The 16,391-nt window shown below is 34.6% G+C and overlaps 1 protein-coding gene across 12 annotated transcripts in view; it reads left to right on the forward strand.

The window, feature by feature from the left end:
- Positions 1-16,391, forward strand: part of RAPGEF2 (Rap guanine nucleotide exchange factor 2) — a 254,414-nt gene that overhangs the window by 195,947 nt on the left and 42,076 nt on the right. For all 12 annotated transcript variants that reach the window (XM_049631260.1, XM_049631251.1, XM_049631254.1 and 9 more), the window contains one exon: positions 6,836-6,967. In XM_049631260.1, coding sequence (XP_049487217.1) covers positions 6,836-6,967 — 132 coding nt within the window. The remainder of the gene's footprint in view (positions 1-6,835; positions 6,968-16,391) is intronic.

Consider the following 16,391-nt stretch of genomic DNA (forward strand, 5'->3'; position numbering starts at 1 on the left):
ATTAAATTGTAGGTAGATTGTAATTTGCCCAATTATAGCCAGTGAAGTTTATGATTCATTTATGTTACCAACCCTAGAAAAAAATGAGAGTGGTCTTTCTGCCCTGGGGTGAGGGCTAGGTCACTACCATATTTCAGTAGCTAATTCTAACACATGAAGGTTTACTTTTGGACAGAAAGCCATGTGAAATATTTATGTGTATAAACTTACCTTAATAGCAACTTCTGTTTATTACAGCTCCCTCTGAAACATTATTTTAGTGTCAGATAGTAGCAATGAAGTTTTGAAATAAAGCATGACTAAACTTGTGTTTCCACCCCTCCCTCCCTGCTCCCCGCCCCCCGCCCCCCATGCAGTGGTGTTTCTGTTCAGACTGTCCTGTATAGACCATGTGCTCAGGATGGCAAGGATAACTTACTGTGGTTAAGCCTTACCAGGTTGGCAGCGTGTGTCTGGGTCAAATACATGGAGGCTTTTGCAGTCAAACATCATACACCCACAAAAGCACAAATTCCTCAAGATGTTATCACTTTGAGAGAAATTCTTAGCTATGAAAATTTGTTTATAAAAGTAATTGGACTATAAGCATATCATGTAATGAGGTTATTTACTTTATAAAATTTACTACAGAATTCTAACCAGTGAGTTCTTCCATATGAACATACTTGGGAGAATATATATATAATAAGTAAACTATAATGGTAGTGTTAGGTATGACACTGTCAAAAATAAGTTAGTTTTTTTTTATTTGTTTGTTTTCATTCAATTTGAAAAATATGTGACCTAAGGTGATGGAGAACCTTGACTGGAAAATGACAGAGGGAATGAAAAGGAAGAGAGAGGCATCAGTAAGGTAGATTCTATAGGTCACAATGATAATTTCATTTAGTCATTGTACTATGTTACATTCTTTTGATGGAAGAAACTAAGGTATACAGTAGTTAATTAATTTGTTCAAAGTTGCCTGACTTAGGAGGAGGTTGAATAGATGATTACTCCATATATGTCTGACATGAGGCTTATATCTTTTGAGCCTGACAGGAGGCTGGGAGAATGTTCTTACAAATTATTAATTTTTGTCAGGTTTCTCCAGTAGATACAAAGCAAATTTTTGTAGACCCATTCCTGTAAAACATAGTCATATCAACATTAAAACATGTCTCCATGTGTTTTAATGAGAAATATAATTAGATCTATCAGTTTATTAAATTATCTTATGACACTTTGGGGGAAACTCTCTTGCCTTTATGTTTATGAACAAAAGAAATTGTATATTGTGCAAACATCTTTCTCTTTGTGGAATACTGATGGATGATGTAATCAAGAATAAGTATTGAATCTAGTGTATCATAAGGCAGTATAAGGGAAGTAAAAATTACTTTTTAAAAAAAGTTTATTTACTTAGCACAAGTGAGTGAGCAAGCATGAGCAGGGAAGGGGCAGAGAGAGAGATAGGGAGAGAGAGAATCCCAAGCAGGCTCTGTGCTGTCAGCAGGGAGTCTGATGCAGGGCTCAATCTCATGAACTGTGAGATTATGACCTGAGCCAAACCCAAGAGTTGGACGCCTAGCTGGCTGAGCCATCCAGGCACTGTGCAAAAATTATTATTTTTTAATTAAAAAACTTTTTAATGTTCATTTAGTTTTGAGAGAGAGACAGAGACAGAGTATAAGCGGGGGGAGAGGCAGAGAGAGAAGGACACAGAATCCAAAGTGGGCTCCAGGCTGTAAGCTGTCAGCACAGAGCCTGACATAAGGCTCAAACCCATGAACTGTGAGATAATGACCTGAGCTGAAGTCGGACGCTTAACTGACTGAGCCACCCAGGTGTCCCTGCAAAAATTATTTCTGATGAATAATATTCAGGAGTCCAAATGTTTCCCTTATCTGGAGTTCTTAAAGAAATATTATGATTGAGAGATGTAAAAGTCAAAACCATATTATACAGTGTCCTTTAAAATAAACTATAAATAATATTCCTGGTTATTCAAGCTGTATGTAGAAACAGGTCAGAGAGTGTCAGGACTAGTAGTAACTGAAAAGATAAGTGGTAAAAGAAATACAGGGTGTGTGTGTGTGTGTGTGTGTGTGTGTGTGTGTGTGTACGTACATGTGTACAGACACAGAGAATAGGAATTGCTTTTAAAGCACAACTTGAATTCTAAAGTGGATAAGGGAATAGTGTTTGTGGCTGGATGATTTTGACCACGAAAGCCCTCTCAGGTAGTAGCTCAGTAACCCACTGGTATCTAGTCTTAGATTTCAGCTACAGGAATTCTGGAGCTGGAAAGGACCTGTTTCTTACACAGCATCTGCATGTGGTAATTATAGCTAACACACTTCTGTAGTGATTTCTGTGTGCCAGACCCTAACCTAAATGCTTTGTGCCCAGCCATTCATTTACTCCTCACAACACAGGTTTCCAATAAGTGATGAATGAGTAGAAAATATAGGAGACTGTATTTTCATTAACATCTCTGAGAAAAATAGTCAGTGTGTCCAGTTAGCACACCAACTCTTCCTTGCAGAGCTCGAAAACATGAGCATGAAGAATACTTACAAAACTTCAGTGATGATAGGAGGAAAACAGTATTCATTTGGGTAAATTCTTAGTAATACATCTCAATGTAGAGTTAGTTTTTAGTGACTGAGCATATTTAATTTACCTTCAAAGCATTACTCAAAGTAAACTGCCAGGGAAGATTGCACAGATTCCAACAATCACCCCAATCCTTGTGTAACGATTTCTTGAAATAAAGTGATTCTAAGGTTAGTTGGGAAATTTTTCAGTTATAAAATTTCAAATGTTGGTGGCAGTATTTTTTTGTTTTTAGTTTTTCATTCTTTTTTAACTATTGGATTTCTCAGCAAACCTAGGCTAATAATCATTATGAAATAGGAAACTCTTACATTTCCATTACTTGTCCAGTGATACACCCGGTCTTCCTGGTAGAGCTTGAAAACATGAACATAAAGAAGTCTTTAGTAGGGAGGAAAGGGAAGAAGGCAGCCATCTTAGCCTCTCCTACGTTACAACCACTTCTACCATTTCAACAAAGTATTTACTTATTCGTGTCAGACCCTTCAAGGCACTCAAACTCATTGCATTTATGTTCAAAACAGTTCATTTATTAACTGGTAAAATTAGAAGTCATTTTATCAATGCCAATCATTAGACTGATTAATAAATCAAAGGCTATCATCAAATGCCTGTTCATATATGAGACTTATGTCTTTTGTATAGTACTTATTTACAGCTAATTGTTGTGACATCCCTGTTTCTCCCCAAAAGAGAAACAAGTTACTTTGTAATTGATACCCAGATTTTATTAAACTATGATTTTGCTTATGCTCACTTTATTTAAGTATCTGATTTTAATATTACCCTATGTTTCTTATGTAGTTAATAGTGTTTGTGATTAAACTATGATTCAGTCATTTTGCCTAACAGTAGTTTATTGCAGTTGTGCCCCACAACTATTCCTATTTTTAGGAATATATGTTGCTTTGATTCAGGAAAAATTTGAGGAGTAATATATTCATATATCAAATATTAAAAATTTCAAATATAAAAATAATTTGAGGCTTCTTTAAATTTTAAATAAATTGTGAAATATATTGGTATTAAGATCAAAATGTATAAAATGCATTTATTTCCCCTTTAATTTAATTAATATCTAATATTATTCAGGTGATTGCTGTATATAGTCCCAACTTCAAAAATTTCTCTTATTTTATACAGTTTCTGTTATAAATGGTGGCTAGAGTCACAAGATAATTCACAGCCCCATTTTAATCTGAAATTTAATTAAAAATGACACTGATAATAATTTAAATAGGCACCGGGTCAAACCTAGAAAGGTTTGGAGTAAATGAATCTTGTCTTTGGCATGTCATACCCCTTTTATTGGTGTATTTTACTCATACTATGGGTTACTGTCTCCCTAGGGATTCTGTGCTACCCTTGTTGACCTCAGGTTTAAACGTGGCTCCGTGTAACAGTGTTTGTCCCCTGACTCCCAGCCCATGTGGTTCATTTGCCTCTTAAAGACCCATTTCCCCCAGCCATGGGCTCAGGTCTCTATTCTTTTAGGGTGTTGTGGCCAGCTGGGTCACGTCAGTACAGTTCAGACTCTCTGTCTATGGGATCAACTTCCACATCTTCTCCCATTCTGTAACTGGCCGAGGTGTACCATCAGTGAAATTTAATCATGATACTATTCTCCCAATCTGTGGGAAAAAATTTAAAGCCTTCCTAAGTATGGCATCTGTTCTAATATAAAGAAATGTTCAGTTAATAGTAAATTGTGTATGCATTTACTCTGAGTTTAACATAACATTATTTCATGCCGTTCTGCAAAAAATACAGGTTGAGGGAGGGAGATAAAAGCCGTGTTTAAAAAATATGTTTGATTCATTTTTCTATTATGGGTAACCCCTATTTCAATGACATTTTGGGTAGTAGAAGTTAGTTACGTTTAGAATTGGGAATGCCATATTCACCTCCATATTCCTTGGGCCTAATAGTATGACATAACACATACTCAATAAGTATTTATATATAGAATAGAATTGAATCCTTCAGAGTGAAAATATTTCTTTTTTGCTTTTTAAACAGTCTTTATGGTCCTTAGCCTAGCATAGCCATCTAATTCTGGTATCTGCTGTTGTCAGCTAGCATAGGTGAATAGATCGTGGTACATAGAGGCTGGATCCATGTGTGTTCTATTAGATGGAGAGCTCTGTAGCTCCTAATGCTTTCCATACAATGAATTCTCAGCAAAGATGACCATGAGCTCATGGATACTGAAGAGAAGAGAGGCCTTTGAGGCTTGAATAAATAAGTGTCTAGTGAATAAAAATTCATTAATGATGTCTTCATTTGACATATTTAAGTTAGTTTTAAAAATCACCCTATGTGGTACATGTCAACCTGAGTCACATCTATAAAAGATAATCAATAGAAATCAGTTTACTGTTCTGTAATTATATGTATCAATTTATTATGCCTTTTAAAATCAGTGAGCCATTGAGTAATGTTTCCCCAGTTGCCTTCTGCAGTGAGTGACTGATATAATGGAACTGTAGCTGGGATGATGAAGAGTATTTATCCTGGTTTTGGGCACATTATTTTAATATGTGATATCTATCACTTAGCAACATGCAAAATCATAGTCATTAGTACATCTCGGGAGATTTCTGTCTCCAAATTGTTCCTGTAGAAGTCCTGCAAATATTTCACTGTTCTACCTTGTGAATAAATATATATAAACTCTCAATTTAGAGTTACCCACCTATCTATTCCTTGTAGAGGAATTGTTATTCTCCTAAATTTTATCTAATATTTCAGAGCATCTTCAATCATCAGGTTTTTAAATAACAACACTTAGTGAGATATGTCATGTTTGCAATGATCTCACCCATTTAAATACATCTCACTTCTCTGAGCTCCTCCAACATACATGTTTTTTGTCCATTTATTTGCCATCTAATCTTATGCCTCCTAATACATTTATCTTTAAGTCTTTTTTTTTAATATCTTGACCAAGTCAAAATATTCTGCACAGCCTGTATTTAATATTATTAAATATCATAACCTGTTTATTAAGTCAGATCTGAATGATAGTGGGATATAAGTACATTTTGCCTCTTTGTTTGGAACTTTGAGGTATTACAATTCATTGGTTATTGCCATACAAATGAATCACCTCCCTTAGGAAACTTATTCTAATCTATGGAATGGCATCTTGTTTTTGGAAAGGGGAGAAGGGATGAGAATCAAAGGAGAGAAAGGAATGTTGCTAAGATAAACTCTTAAGTTGTATTTTAACATTCTTCATTTTTATTCAACAGCTAAATAGGATTAATATGTAGAAAGGAAAGAATGTTACGAATATTGCATGATATAAGCATATATTTTGAAATGTCACGTGTATTACTGGCCAATCGTATAATAAGTGGGATATTATAAATAATACCCCTTTTTAATTCAAAAGAACTGATAATAACTTACAAGAGTGTAAGATTCTTAAGGGCAGTGTTTTCTTAGTGTCTCATTCTTAGCACATAGTAGGAGGAAAAAGGCTCGGCAAATGTTTGTTGAATGGGCAAATGAATGGATGTTTTCTTTCTCAATACCTTTTCTCTGTTATATGGGAGAGTGAGGGAAGCACTTGAGGGATGCTTAGTGAATCTGTTCAACAGAAGCTATTTCATTTAGGGTTTAAACTGAACAGATAGAAAATTGATATTTAAGTGTATGTGTGTAGATTGGTAAATGTTGTCCATAGCTTTCTCAACTCTAAGTTCTTTGAAGGCATCCTATTCTGTTTTTTCATAGAGCCTAGCACAGTAATTTATATAGGAAAACATTTTGTCAATTCTAAGATGCTGTTTTTTTTTTTTTTTTACTTGTAAATATTATTTAGGCATATAAGAACCTCAAATCTGTTTTCTTGTTTAAGCTATTTCTTGCTACAAAGTTGTGTTTATAGTGGCTACCAAATAGTAGTAGATTAATTTGCTCAATAGTATATAATTTGAAAGTTGTCATTGAATTAAATGCTCATCCAAGTTAATCTTAACTGCCAAATCTACCTCTTTAAGCATTGAATTTAGTATTAGCGTTCATTGAATGTCCGTAAACTTTAAAAACGTATTTTGTGATTTTTGATAAATAGGGACAATATTTAATATTTTGTGAACTTGAAAAATGAAGGATCTTCCCTAGTACTTTTGGGTAAATGGTATGGAGTAGTGTTTAATAAAATGTTTCAATGTCTTCTTAAGCGTTCTTGATTCAAATTGTAATCCTGTTTCTCCTGCTCCTTCCATAGCTTCCTGCAGATTTCACAAAACTACACCTTACTGATAGTCTCCACCCACAGGTGACGCACGTTTCTTCTAGCCATTCAGGATGTAGTATCACTAGTGATTCTGGAAGCAGCAGTCTTTCTGATATCTATCAGGTAAGAAGGTCTTTTTCTTGTCATTTGTTTCATTTTTATGTATTCCAAGGAGTATTGATTCTTAATTGATAGGATCTATAAAGTAAATATATGTGTGTTATATCATGTGTACTTTTAGGTACATATGTTAATGTTTGTGCTTCACAGAGACATATAGTATGTCTGTTTGGGGGAAATAGAACTACTGTCTAACTGTATTTGCCTCTGCTATTACCAGTTATCAGGATTTTAAATGGAGTGGTTACATTGGAGATGTTTCTCTGGACTTCAAGTATTTTATAAATTTCACTATAGACATATTAGGTTTAGGACTCTTTCTTGACTAAAACTCTGGGGGAAAACTGCAGAATTATACTACATAGTAAGTTTTTCTTATTAAAGTCTTCAGTATGACGAGGAAGAGATTATTATTATTGGATCATTAGATTCTTTTTGTTGCATTTTTAAATTAGGTATAGGTTTAGTTATGTGTTTAAAATAAATTCTTATGATACTGATGGATAGAAAAGAAACCAGAATCATGGAATTCCAAAGGTGTTTTAAAAGCAAAATAATTTTAATTGTTGAGGAATAGTTCATTGGCTTAGAATATGCAAATTTTGGAAAAGTGGCTAAAATATGCAAAAAAAGGCACGCCCATCTGTGGGGAGATCTTTAAATACATACTACTAATATGTACTTTTAGATGGTTTCAAACAACAACATAGTATTCAGTTTCCAAAGTATAATTCTTGACTTCATAGGAATTGTGATATGAGATGACCATAGAGGTACCTTTCTTCAGAAACATTATAGTGTTTCAAGATCATTGAAATATTCAGGCAGTGCTAAGTTTCTATTTAAAAAAAAATACTAACAATAATTAAACAATTAGAATACTATCAGGGTAAAACATATTTAAGTTCTAAATTTAGTAGATCTTAGAAAATTAATTTTATTTCAAGGAAGTAATAGGTACACACTTTTCTATAATTCAAGGGTATTGTAGAGAGCTTACTAATAATAGCCACAAATGCAATTATTTGCAGATTCTTGGCTGAATAAAAATTTATTATTTTGCAATAAGAAATATTACCTGGCTCTTTAAGATAATTTTGATACAATATCAAACGCAAAGATAGATACTTTGCATTGTTAACTTATAATACAATTTTTAGGAAGGAATCACATTTTCAGATGTTAGAGGAGGAGAAGGTGCTAGATATGGGTAAATTTGCTCTCCTTCCTCCGCCTGCCAGTACTACCAATTTTTAGAAGTTGATTTTTTTTGAATGTTTACTCGAGTATCCCTTATTCTAAGGCAATGAATGGTATTCCTAAAAGCTGTGCTTTGTAGTAACTGGAATATCATGATGGAGCCCCTGTCTTCTAAACTGTGGGGTGATTATACTCGTTAAAGATCTGCAGTGGAAACACAGCTTAAGGTGGTAGCAGTTACCATTGCTGTCAACTCTATACAAACCTAAGTGGAACTCCTAGAAGGCAAATTTATAGTAAGAATGAAGTAAGTGGTTCATAGAATTTATTGAGGCATATTCTGACTGGAATTCTGGCTTTACGTGTTTAACCCTTGAGTAGGCTAGGATAAGTTCATGAGGAAATTCTTGACGGTACAGAATCTGAGAATCCAGACTGTGGGCGAGAACTCCAGATTGCTCTGACATGGTCTGCCTGCAGTCTGACTTTATCTGGGGGTATAGATGAAATAGAGGGTCTTTGTGTACTTTGATTGATTTTAGTTGAGTTTCAAGGCTATCCACTTCAAATTTGATGGCAGACATGTAGCCTGTTAAGTTTATATCCTTCAAAAGGAAGAATCCAAAGGTGTACCTAAGGTTTTGTTATTAGCTATCTTAAACTTAACATTTAATAGAGATCCCCAAATAGACCATTTCCATTATCTTTAAATCAGAAATTCTTAAGGTGAGAAGAAATCTGACAGATGCACTTGGTTCAGTGACCAGTCTTATATTTGAGTCCTCTACTGCTTTTCTGTCAGTGAAGCAAACAGTTTATTCTGGAACATTTCCAGGGATGGACAACTATCTCCCATGGCAGTCCATTTAATCTCTGTATAATTCTGACTTAGGAGAAGTTTCTCCTAAGTCAGAAAGTTGTCATGTTCAAGTGAGTATAAATGCTTACAAGATGGACACAGGTTGAAATTGAATGCTGTATGCCAGAGAGAAAAAGGTAGAATAATTTTTCTAACAGGATAGGAGGAGAGGAATTCAAAAGCAAAGTGGAATAACTAGCTTTACGAAGAGAAGCCTTCCTCTGTTTCTACAGGTACATATTATTGTGGTGGGTTTGGATTGGGGAGTTTGAGAGTTGAGGGCATTTCTCTGATGACTTCAGTTTTCCCCTCTGAAGAAGTTGAGTTCATTTGTTGAGAGTGGGAGAGTTAGCTGGTCGAGAGTTTTAAGGAGAGAGAAGTTTTGAAATAGATGCTTCAGAGAGTAGGAGAGCAAATTGACTAGAGTAATGGAAGCTCAGTTGAGAGGGTGCCCTCAAATACAGAGTGACTTCCCTCTGCCCTATTAAGTATTTTTTTTTTCTACAGCAAGCACAAAGAAAGCAGAGATTTGGCTGCACCCAGGCCTGGAGTTTTGTTAAATGAGTGTATCACAAAGACGGATGGAGCAACATGCCAACCTCTTTTAACTGCTGAGCTTTGTTTTTGCATGCCTTCTGCCTGGAATGTTTTCTCCTAGCTTGATCCTTTTCTGCTTCGTTTTCAAGTACCATCTTCTCAGAGAGTTCTTTGCTTATTACTGTCTGAAAAGTAGGTCTTGCATTTTGGTTCCTTTCCTGGCTATTCCTTTTATTTAGACTTTTTTCCCCAAATGATTATTGCTTTCTCTGTTCTGTCTGCTTACTAAAATGACAGCTTCAAGAAGATAGGGAATTTCTCTGTCTTGTCTCCATTTGCTCTCTAGAACCAGGAAACTGTGGGCATTCAGTAAAGATATGCCAAATGAATGTGATTGAAATATTGGACTAGGTTTTATAAGCTGAAGGTGGGAAAACTAGACATAGAAGGTAGTAGAGTCTTGAAGACTAAAGATCATGCTTGAGTTGAAAAACGGTTATCTTTGAAACAGATGGAAGCAATTGAAAAGTAGGAGTTTTTTGGCAGTAGAAAACAGAATGCCTAAGTTGGGGATATGAGACAGTGCAATTCTAGCCATAAGATCTTGGCTACATAGTGTGATTATCAGAGCAGTGGTTTGGTGGACTGGAAATAGTTGTTCAAAAATAGATCAATAGAACAGAGAGTTCAAGTAAAATGGAATTCATGTGGAAGGATGTAATAAGCAACAGGAATCCTCACACATCAGTGAAGAATGTGATGGATTATTCAATAAATGATCTTTGGGGTGGGCTGGGTCACTTTATAGCCTCACTCTATATCATTATTAAGACTAAATTCCAGATCAACCAGAGAGTTAGCAAACTCTTACGGTATAACAATCAAAATAATTTAATAGTTAAAAGATCACTTGAGAGACAAAGATTTAAAGTCAGACCATAACTCATGTAGGCAAATTAATAAGAAAAACACTTGGCTCACCATAAAACAATATTCAAAGGGCAAGAGGAGGTAATTTGCAAAAGAGTACATGCAGATACCTGTACCTTAAGTAAAATCTTTAAAACCTATTAGTAATTGAGTGTATGAGGATTAAATATACTCTTTTCCTGTCAAATTAGCACAGGCTTTCTTACTTATAATAAATGTTTACAGATGGACATTCTTACACCTGTTAAAATTATAATTTTTGAAGGGGCACCGGGTGGCTCAGTCGGTTGAGCGTCCGACTTCGGCTCGGGTCATGATCTCACAGCTCATGAGCTCGAGCCCCATGTCCAGCGCTGTTCTGACAGCTTGGAGCTTGGAGCTTGGAGCTCGCTTCAAATTCTGTGTCTCCCTCTCTCTTCCCCTAACCCACTCATATACTGTCTCTGTCTCTCTCAAAAATAAACATTAAAAAAAAATTTTTTTTAAATTATAATTTTTGGAAAGAAACCTAACAATTTATACTAAATGCTGTAAAACTGTTCCTGTCTTTTAGGCATAAATGTATTTTAAAGTCTATATTGAAATTAAATAAATTGATGTGTGAAATTAGGAGCAGCATAAATTATAATACACAGGCTAGACTTAGTGCAAGCATTATACTTATTTCCAAATATTTTCATACTTTCTACATATACAGTGAAAACTTGGATTGTGAGTAACTTGTGCAAGTGTTCTACAAGACAAGCAAACATTTCTAATAAATTTTAACTTGATAAATGAGCGATGTATTGCAATATGAGTAGTACGTGATGTCGAATGTCACATGATCACAACTGGGCCAATGGTTCTTGAAAGTCGCTTTGATATATATGAGTGCTTTGGGTTACAAGCATGTTTCCAGAATATGAATTATGTTCGCAAACCAAGGTTTTACTGGTTTTCTAGATAGTTCCTACTTACTTGTCTTGGTTAAATTATCATCAGCATTAGCATTCAATATAGCCTTCTACTAGCCTAAATTTATATCGGGGTCTGATTTAGGTGCTATGTGTATGTACGTTTGAATTCTGCACGAAATTTATTTACATCAAGAATGATTACTAAGCAACCCTTTTAAAAATGTGAGGATATGCCTGTATACTTCATAAGCAAAAACTTTTTTTTCGTAAATGGTTTTTAAGTACTCGATAAAACATGTAGAAGTTATTTTTATTTTAGTTAAATTAACACTTCACTGGAGCCTTCATGGCATTTGATATTTCCTCAAGTTTGTCATTTTCTTGATATCCTTTATATAGTATATGAAATCGCTTTTGGTTTCAGGAAATCATAGAGCTTTTGGCATTGATCTGAGACTATTACTAGTTTTTTTGAGAATATTACTATTTAACTATAATGTACATCCAAATCTATATTAGGCTATACATGTGGAAAGTAAATTAATTTAGGACAGGAGTTATTTGCCTGACTGAATTACGTAAGCCTTTCTTCTTGTTCCTGAGACAAATATAATCAGATACTTTTAAACTATAAAGTGCCTATGTGCCTATCTTTATCTAGAATAAAAGGGTTTAAAGACTAGCATTAATCTTGTAATACGGTTTGGAGGAAGCTATAAAGTAGCAAATGTTTTGTTTATGTGTATATACAAATATATTTATTTAAAATTTTATGTGTTGTGACTTAGCAAAGCAGAAAACATTTCATTGCTTTGTTATATTTTAACTGTGTTTTTGGTAGAGTTGACACGGTGTTACATTGGTTTCAGGTGGATAACATAGCGATTGGACAAATCAATAAGTTGTGCTATGCACACCACTAGCATAACTACCATCTTTCACTCTATAAAGTTATTATAGTACTATTGACTGTATTCCCTATGATGTAGCTTATTCTCATAACCCATTCATTTCGTAACTGGAATCCTCCCCTTCACCCATTTTTCCCCATTCCTCCCACCACCCTTTCCGCTGGCAGCCGCTAGTTTGTTCTCTGGTTTTATAGGTCTGTTTCTACTTTTGGTTTGTTTATTCAATGTTTTTGTTTGTTTTTTTAGATCCACATATAAGTGAAATGATGCGGTATTTGTCTTTCTCAGACTTACTTCACTTAGGTCTGGGTCCTTTCACTTAACCCTCTAGGTCCACCCATGTTGTTGCAAATGGCAAGATCTCATTCCTTTTTATGGCTGAATAATAATCTTGTGTGCGTGTGCATACGTGTGTGTGTACACCACATCTTTATCCACTTATCTATCGATATACACTTGGATTGCTTCCATATCTTGGCTGTTGTAAATAGTGCTGCAATAAACATGGGGTACATATCCCGTTAGATTAATGTTTTCATTTTTCTTTGGGTAAATACCCAGTAGAATTATTGCATCATATAGTATTTCTATTTTTAATTTGTTAAGAAACCTCTATCCTGTTTTGCACAGTGGCTGTACCAATTTACATTCTCACCAACAGTGCATAAGCGTTCCTTTTTCTCCACATCCTTGCCAGCACTTGTGGTTTTGTTTTGTTTTGTTTTGTTTTGTTTTGTTTTGTTTTGTTGTTGTCTTTGTGATTCTAGCTATTCTGACAGGTATAAGGTGATATTTCATTGTGGTTTTTATTTGCATTTCCCTGATGATTAATGATTTAGTGATTTTCTTTATGAAGATAGTCTATTGAGAAAACTGGGCAAAGTATTATAGTGCAAATCATTTAGTAGTTTGTATTCGTCAGACCTGAGTTTAAGACCTAACACAATTACTAGGTTTGGTTTGGTTTGCATTGAACAGTTTATTTGATTTTCCTAGTGTTTTCTCATCTGAAAAGCAGGGGTAATAATCCTAATTTGCTGAATTGATATGAAGATTTTTATGTGTATGGTAGTCATTCAGTATAGGATCACTATTCTTATAATTGTTGTATGAGCCATTTAGCCAGAATTAAATGGTTGCAATTAGTCTGAGTGACAGTTTTTTTTACAGTAAGTAAGGGGTTGCATTATTTAACAGAGCTTTGGTTTTTTGACAAATTCTGCCGGTACAAATTGTGCATAAGCTTCACTGGTGAGATGGGGAGAGGTAAAGATACACAAATGCTGATATAAAAAAATGTGTTCCCTTGAGGAAGGGACTGTCTTTTGATGTGGCCTGTAATTGGCATTCTTTTCTTTCCCCTTATACGATCCAAGAACAGTGGTATGAGTGGGAGGATATAACTCTACTGATAACACTGGGGTCATAGAGGTTAAGTAATTTTGCTAAAGTCACATAATAAATGGTAGAGCTGAGATCTGAATTACTAAACCCTGAGTTTGTTTATTTAGCAAATGTAAATTCAGTAACTCCTGGGTTCTAGGCACTCCTCCTAAGTTTAGTACACTTCTCCTGTAGACCAGTTGGTGTTTGTTCAGTAAACATTTCACTCCAGTCTCCAAAAGTTTTATTGTTCATGAAGCAGTAGTATTATGGCATTAGTAGACTCCTAAAAAAATTGTTATCAAGTTCTATTTAAAATTTATTATTAAAAGAAATTCTGGAAGGGCACCTGCCTGGCTCAGTCAGTAGAGCCTCCAACTCTTGATCTCAGCGTTGTGAGTTCAAGCCCCATGTTGGGCCTACAGCTCACTAAAAAAAAATAATAATAATAATAAAATAAATAAATAAATAAATAAAGGAATTCTGTAGTGTTTTAAAATATAATGGATATTTATTTAGAAAAATAATCTAAGTTACTGGTTTAGTGAGGGTTATTTCATGAATGATTTAAGAATGGAATACACATAACAGAGATAGAAAACAACTAATGATCGTTAACACAAATGGGGTGGAAGGTTCAGTTGTGGAGAGATTAATCCAATTCAGATTTAAAAGGCTTTTTGTTCTGGACACCTGGCTGGCTTAGTCAATTGAGCATGGGGTTCTTGAGTTCAAGCCCCATGTTGGGCTTAGAGCTTACTTTATTAAAAAAAAAAAAAAAGAAGAAGGAGTCTTTTTGTTTTATTTAACACTTACATATAATTCATTTAAATGACAGTAATGATTTCTTTGGAATGTTACAAAATATATTTTGTATCTCTTACTGTATTTTAGATGTTTAAAATTTAAAGAAACACTATAAGCTACATAACTATATTATTTAGAAGTTTTTTATTTTTATTTTTTATTTCTGTCTCTAGTAGTCCCTTCTTCAATTTCAGCTAATATTAAAGAATGTACATACAGAGGGCTGATTGTATATTTGAAAATATGAGATGATGAATAATAATCTTCAATGTTAAGGTGAAACTGGGGTGAAAATGTAAACATAGCAAACATTAGCAAATTGTCACATTTCTAGACTTCAGAAATAAGGCTGTGATAATAACAGTATTGGCCTAATTTCTCTGATCACAGGCTTGGCATAATACATCATGTCAAGTTCTACTTCCGTTTCATTCTAGAATCTAGAGACAATTCTGTGAATTCTGAATTTAAATTAGGAGATGTGTTTCTGAGTGTGCCACAGTTAATTCAGTTAGGCAGATAATTCCTGTCCTAAATTAATTTCCCTTCCACATGGATAGCCTAATATAGATGTAGATGTATATTATAGTTAAGTAGTAATAGTCTCAAAAAAACCCCCCAAAAACTAGTAACAGTCTCAGAACGATGCCAAAAGCTCTATGATTTACTGAAATCAAAAGTGATTCCATATATTGTATTCTGAACACAGTTCTTAAGAGATTATTTTCATTTTTTAAAAGATATCAAGAAAATGAACAAACTGAGGAAATATCAAATGCCACGAAGGCTCCAGTGAAGTGTTAATTTAACTAAAAGTAAAATAACTGCTACATATGTTTTATCGACTACTTGAAAACCGCAAGCCTACAAGGCCTTACTGCTCTCCCACTGCTCTGCTGATAATGGTCTTAACCCAAGCAGTAGTATTTACTAAGGCCATTATTTAAAGAGCTTTTGTAGATATTAGGTTTTCCATTTTTAATTATTCTGTCTTCATTAAGTATTCTTTATTATTTTCCCCTTAATTTTTTTTTTAGAACGTATGTATTTTAGTTTAGGAAATTGTACCTAAAGAACTAAAAATGTCATTAAAATTATTTTGTTAAACTTATAAAATATTAATACCTGTTTGTATTGCTTCAAAGGTAGGATTAAATGTTATGTTCTGCAGTATAAACCAAGACTTGAGAAAGGTAAAACTTTGATAAGAATGATAAAATTTTTCTTTAAATACCCAGTTAATGGGGCGCCTGGGTGGCTCAGTCGGCTAAGCGTCCGACTTCAGCTCAGGTCATGATCTCGCGGTCCGTGAGTTCGAGCCCCGCGTCGGGCTCTGTGCTGACAGCTCAGAGCCTGGAGCCTGTTTCGGATTCTGTGTCTCCTCTCTCTCTGACCCTCCCCCATTAATTCTCTGTCTCTCTCTGTCTCAAAAATAAATAAACGTTAAAAAAAAATTAAAAAAAAAAATAAATAAATACCCAGTTAAATTAAAAAAAAAAGTATAGATCCCTATATAAGCCACATTCATATGTAATATCTGTTGTAAAGAGATAGATTAGGTTGTGGTTAAGACTGTAGAGACAGAATTCCTAGGTTCTAATCTTTTTTTTTTTTTTTAATGTTTATTTATTTTTGAGAGAGAGAGAGCGCTGTGCAAGCAGGGGAGGGGCAGAGAGACAGGGAGACGGAGGATACAAAGTGGGCTCTGCCTGTCAGCGCAGAGCCAGATGCAGGGCTCGAGCTCACGAACCATGAGATCACGCCCTGAACCGAAGTCAGACACTTAACTGACTGAGCCACCCAGGTGCCCCCCAAGGTTCTAATCTTGATTCTGCAATAATTTCCCCTTACAAGAATGTTTGAAGAATAATAAAAGTCAGTAATAACACTTCATAGGATAG

The sequence above is a fragment of the Panthera uncia genome, chromosome B1, assembly GCF_023721935.1.
Source record: "Panthera uncia isolate 11264 chromosome B1, Puncia_PCG_1.0, whole genome shotgun sequence".
Classification (NCBI taxonomy): domain Eukaryota; kingdom Metazoa; phylum Chordata; class Mammalia; order Carnivora; family Felidae; genus Panthera; species Panthera uncia.